Source organism: Myxocyprinus asiaticus, chromosome 13, assembly GCF_019703515.2.
Source record: "Myxocyprinus asiaticus isolate MX2 ecotype Aquarium Trade chromosome 13, UBuf_Myxa_2, whole genome shotgun sequence".
Taxonomy (NCBI): domain Eukaryota; kingdom Metazoa; phylum Chordata; class Actinopteri; order Cypriniformes; family Catostomidae; genus Myxocyprinus; species Myxocyprinus asiaticus.
Window position 1 is genome coordinate 45,969,237 of NC_059356.1, and position 6,000 is coordinate 45,975,236.

General features: G+C 37.7%; 1 protein-coding gene across 1 annotated transcript in view; it reads right to left on the reverse strand.

The window, feature by feature from the left end:
* Positions 1-6,000, reverse strand: part of LOC127450214 (adenylate cyclase type 9-like) — a 56,391-nt gene that overhangs the window by 49,142 nt on the left and 1,249 nt on the right. Inside the window, exon 1 of the mRNA XM_051714102.1 lies at positions 3,897-6,000. This exon is cut by the window's right edge and continues 1,249 nt beyond it. Coding sequence (XP_051570062.1) covers positions 3,897-5,709 — 1,813 coding nt within the window. The 5' untranslated portion in view covers positions 5,710-6,000. The remainder of the gene's footprint in view (positions 1-3,896) is intronic.

Here is a 6,000-nt window from a genome sequence, read left to right on the forward strand (position 1 = left end):
GAGGGCAGAAGAAATGAAGGAATGATGGAGTAAAAAAAATGAGACTCAATTTCTCAAGAGACTTAAATCCTCTTTGATTGAGGGGGAGTGCTGGCGAGAAACGCTGGAAAAATGAGTGCGATTCTCAAGGGTGACAGCCGCAGCATCATTTCCAGTTGACCTGCTACACCTTCTGAGACATTTGCACTGCCACGCCATGATGATGCGGTGACAGCGCAAAGATTTGTTCTGCCACAGCGATTTCTGTTCCACCAAGTGAGCATATACACTCACAATCAGGTGTGTGGGATTCTTCAATGGTAGATAGTGGCACGCCAGTAGAGTTGGACAGAAATGTCAAGAGGGGTTGGAAATGTACAGTATGAGGTGAATGTCACAAAACCTGTCAAGAACATGTCTGTTCATATTTCACTCCAAAATCAGAGAAATTTTTTTTTTATTTTACTTGCCGATTTGCCATTGTTACATTATTTTCATGGCAATTAAGCAAATTTTTCATCCCAATTCATTTCCATTATGCAACACAGGCACACACACACAAAATCTAGATATCTAGATAAATATCTCTAAATACTGTACAATAAGTGCTGTCTACAGTAAAGGATGGATAGACAGATAGACAATCTGTTTACATTAATTTTTACTATAATGTAGTTAAAACACTGTACTACAGTAAAAGGTGGATAGGTAAATTAACATATTTACATACATTTTTACTGTAATACAGTAAAGAAAGAAATTTTACTGCAATACAGTAAATATACTGTACTACAGTAAAAGGTGGATAGGTAGATAGATATTGTATTTACATGAATTTTCACTGTAATAGAGTAAAGAAAGCAATTTTACCGTTATACTGTAATAATACTGTACAGGTAAATAAACATTATATTTATATTACAGTTTACTGTAATATAGCAAAGAAAGCATTTTTGCTGTAATACAGTAAAAATACTGTACTACAGTAAAAGGTGGATAGGTAGATAGATATTGCATTTAAATTATTTTTACTGTAATGTGGTTAAAATACTGTACTCCAGTAAAATGTGGATAGATAGATAGACATTGTATTTAAATTCATTTTTGCTGTAATACATTAAAGAAAGCAATTTTACTGAAATACTGTAAAAATACTGTTCTACAGTAAATATGGCTGGAAGATAGTCATTGTATTTACATTAAATTTTACAGTAATATGGCAAAGCAAGCAATTTTACTGTAATACAGTAAAAATACTGTACTACAGTAAAAGGTGGATAGGTAGATAGACATTGTTTTTACATAAAATTGTTACTTTAATACAGTAGAGCAAGCAATTTCACTGTTATACTGTAATAATACTGTACTACAGTACATATGGCTGGTAGACAGACACTGTATTTACATAAAATTTTACTGTATATAGCAAAGTCAGCAATTTTACATTATACTGTAATAATACTGTACTACAGGTAAATATGGCTGGTAGATAGTAATATTATTTACATAAAATTTTACTGTAATACAGCAAAGCAATTTTACTGTAATACGGTAAAATACTGTACTAAAGTAAAAGGTGGATAGGTAGATAGACATTGTATTTACATTAAATTTTTACTGTAATACAGTAAAGCAATTTGACTGTTATACTGTAATAATACTGTACTACAGTAAATACAACTGGTAGATAGATATTGTATTTATATTAAATTTTACTGTAATATAGCAAATAAAGAAATTTTACTGTAATATAGTAAAAAATAATGTACTAAAGTGAAAGGTGGATAAGTAGATAGCTATTGTATTTACATTAATTTGTAATGTAATCCAGTAAAGAAAGCAATTTTACTATAATACAGTATTAATACTGTACAACAGTAAAAGATGGATTGACAGATAGATGTTGTATTTAAATAATTATTTACTGTTAACAAAACAAAACAGAATTGTAAAAAAAAGTATTAATGTCTACTTTATATTCTTTATGCAAAGTATATGTTTTATTTTATTTTTTTGATAGAAATCTGACATGGGCATGTTTTGTGAGATTCACTCTTGTGTCAGTGTCGACGCATGTACACACTTAAAGGCTATTTCCATAACTAAGGCTGAAACACATATTTAGGTCAATGAATAAAGGTTTCTTCATAAGTCTGAAGAGGCTTAGTCATTACAATCCTGTTATCAATACTTTCTAAATGAGAATACCATTTATTTCCTCTGGCATTCCTCATTAAATTAATAAGGTCTATTATGTAAGCATGATTATGGCCCGAAATATTAATAACACATTGGGAAATTAATATTCTGTCTGACAAGGGAAATATCACTCAAGCCCTAATTATTGCACTTTAGTTTGAGTTCAAGTGCAATAAAAAAAATGAAACCATCTGCATTTAAGGTGCATGAGAACAGCAGGTAAATGCTCTGGACTGTCTGGAGGTTACCAGCTGTAAAAAGAAATGGGAGTTCTTGCAGAATATATATAAAATATGCAAAAGACATCATGTAGCACATTTGGCTGGCACACTAACCTCAGTAGCCTGCAGAAAAGAAATCATGTTAATTGTTCTTGTCTGGCCGCTCCCCGCTATTGTTATTAGCCTCTTAATCATAAGGCATGATAATGATGCAAAAAAAAAATAATAATAAATAAAAGTCATTTTTCTAATATAAACTGACTGTACACATTTCCAACATGAATCCTTTTCTAAAGGCTGCAGCAAAAGCGAACATATGACTGGCTAAGAAACCTCCTCAAATAACTGAATGCATCACAGAAATAGCAAGGGACAACAATTAAGCTTGACCCTGAGCACATCATCAACATGCAGGCTGAAAAAGGGAGATTAAAAGAAAGTAAAGAAAGTTTCAAAAGTAATTTGTCCCAAAAGCATTTCACTCAACTGTCAGTGGGACAGTTTTGCAACATAGATTAAACACAGTGCTAAAGAAGGAAAAGTTTATTTGAGAATCAGTGCTAAAAGTTGAATTCAAAGGGATAGTTCACCCAAATAAACATTTATTCACCCTCATATTGTTCCAAATCCATATGAATTTCTTTCATCCATGGAGATGAAAGAGATGGTAGGCAGTATGTTAGTCTTGGTCACCATTCACTTTCACTGCATCTGTTTCCATACAATGAAAGTAACTGGTGACTGACACGGAACATTCTTGTAACAATGATGACATAAATGATTCATTTCGGCTAAACTCAGCACTATCCTTTAATAAAGTATTTGAAAATCTAACAAAAAGACAAAAGTAAAAGACTGCATACTTGACGTCTTTCATGAGGGAATGAACTACAATCCCATGAAGCATTGCAAATGACGTAATTGAATTTAAACTATAGAAAAATAAAAACCTATTGATTTACAGTTGTTGATTATAAGTATAAAAAAATTATATAAATATTCTAAGTTTTTTGCTAAACATTCAGATACAGTAGATGCAAATACTGTATATAAGTAGTTTGAAAGTGTAGGTAGTCTCGATTGCATAATTCACAGTGCGTCAAGGAAAAGAGCGGTCAATGCAGAGCTCTTGTGCCGCAGTTTGTTTGCCGCGATTCTCACATAAGTGGAACTTTCTCTTCAGGATCATGGGTATTGTAGTAATTCCCCACATATTCCGCTATTAAATGCAATTTTTTTTTAACTAACTAAAGCTGAACTAACATGGACAGATGGCTTCAGCAAAAGCATATAGGCTACCATTGATTAACAACCTCAAAGCTCACGGTGGGTCTTTAAAGGTTAATAAGTTATCCTTAAAAATCAGTTCCCCTATGGAAAAAAATTTATGGGATTTTTTTCTTTCAGAACCAGACTGTTGCACTCCGTGACAAGAAACTGGTACGGTATTACATAGAACTTGCATTATCAGTATCATTACATAAATTAATATCTTACCTTTGAGTTGATCTGCAACCACACTTGGTCCGATCCTATCTGGGACCCGCCCATCCTCCCTCAGGTAACGATCATCCAAGAACTTGTCCGTGGCCTCAGACAGGTGAACTTTCCCAGCAACGCCCAACTGCTCCATGAGATTGGCTAGATTGACATCATTGGACCAGACATCAAATTTAAAACGCTTCATACCAAGAATCCCACAAAGTACAGTGCCTGTGTGGACGCCAACACGCATGTTCACCATCTCCTTCTTCTCCTGACAGAACTGCTCAATGGCTTGGATCATTCCAAGCCCCATCTCCACACAACAATAAGCATGGTCTTCTTGTGGCTCAGGACAACCGGCGACGCAATAGTAGCAGTCCCCGAGCGTGCTGATCTTCTCGCAACACGTAAGTTCACACAAGTGATCGAAACGGCCAAATAAGTCATTGAGGAGTCCCACCAGCGCATGCGCGGACTTGTTGGCGCTCATTTTGGTGAAACCAACAATATCCGCGAACAGGATACTTACTGGCTCCATGCGTTTCATGTTAAAGGGTCGGAAAATAATCTGCCCTCGCGGTATCGACGTCTTTTTGCGCTTGGTGTTTTTAGGGCTTGCAGCACCGGCTATTGCCGCTCCTGTCGAGTAACGTTTAACTGAATTGTCGTTGTCATCGTCGCTCTGCTTCATGAGCTCATCTGCCACCCGACGAGGCATCACAGAGTGGATCATTCGCTCCTTCAGGGCCTTTTCGACCTCTAAGTCTTTCCCGTGCATGATGGCCTGGCCGACCTTGAGGAATGTGCTTCGTGAGCGCACTTCTGACATAATAAAAAGGTGTATGCCGATGATGTGGGCGCAAAGATGTAAAATGGCCCTCCCAGGGATCAGCCAATAAAGTGTTTCCAAATGTTCCTCTTTAGAGTGGCTCCATTCATCACCTTGAATCAAGTGCATCCAGCCAAGCGTCTCAAACAGAATGGAGTAGAACAAGCCGAGCAGTACAGAAGTGTACAGACGAACATGGAGGAAACTGTAGAGCAACGAAAGCACTTCCATGCCAAGAGAGAAGGTGCCAACTGGAGATAAACATGGGGCCTTTGAATCTCCAATTTTGGGAGCCTCAAAAGTGAGGTTTCCACTCTCAAAACCACTGAAGTCACCTAAATCTTCTTCATCCGTAATCGAAAGATTGTTGAAGTCACTAAAACCTGATGTTTGGATCTGTGGTGCGAGTGTTAGGGCGAAAGTGACCACAATTAGCAACAGCGAAGCTTGAGTGTAGCAGCGGGCGTAAAACCGTGTAAAAGTAAAGATGAACAGGAGGCAACAGAGGAGTAGGAACGAGGCCGTGGGCAATAGGAAGGCAGTTTGTTCACATCGATTGGCATTAACAATGAAGAAAAATCCCCAAAGAAGGCTGGCGGCCACCAGATAAAACAACACGCAGCGAAAACGTCTTTGCATCTGCGGGAAACAGCGCTCACGGCAGGCCTCCTCCAGGATGTTGGAATCAAACTTGGGGTTCCAAAAGTGACCGGCTGACCTCTCAAACAGCTGTGGCATTTTCCTTTGCGTCCGCAGGCCTTTAAAGACTGGTTTGCAGATGCCAGACTCGCCTGAGCTACAGCTGGAAGAGATGCTGTATTTGCAGTGTTTGGAGCCCCCTAGGATGCTGCACATAGTGCTGGTGCCCAAACTCCCGCGCTGTTGTTTGTGTGGTTTGGTACCGCTGATGCACACAGATACAGGGCCATCACCGCTAGAGTCGCAGCTCACTTCGCTGTTGGGAAGCAGCAGTTGTTGATGTTGAGGAGAAGCCATGATACTTCAATCAAACTTGGGGTGAATGTGAAAATGAGCAAAATAAGCTGCTTGGATGGAAAAAATGGAAATCGGACCAAATAGCTTTGACGTCTAGATGGTGAAAATTTAAATCGTTCCAGCAGTTAGACAGTTCCAGAATTTTAGGTTGGTTATTTCACCTCATGACGTCAATAGCACATTCCTCTACACTTCTATCCTTACTTGACGCACTTGGGTCAGAGAAGATTATCCAAAGGGCATGGAATCTTTCTACTCATTACAAGTGAATTGAAATGTTCTTTGACTGAT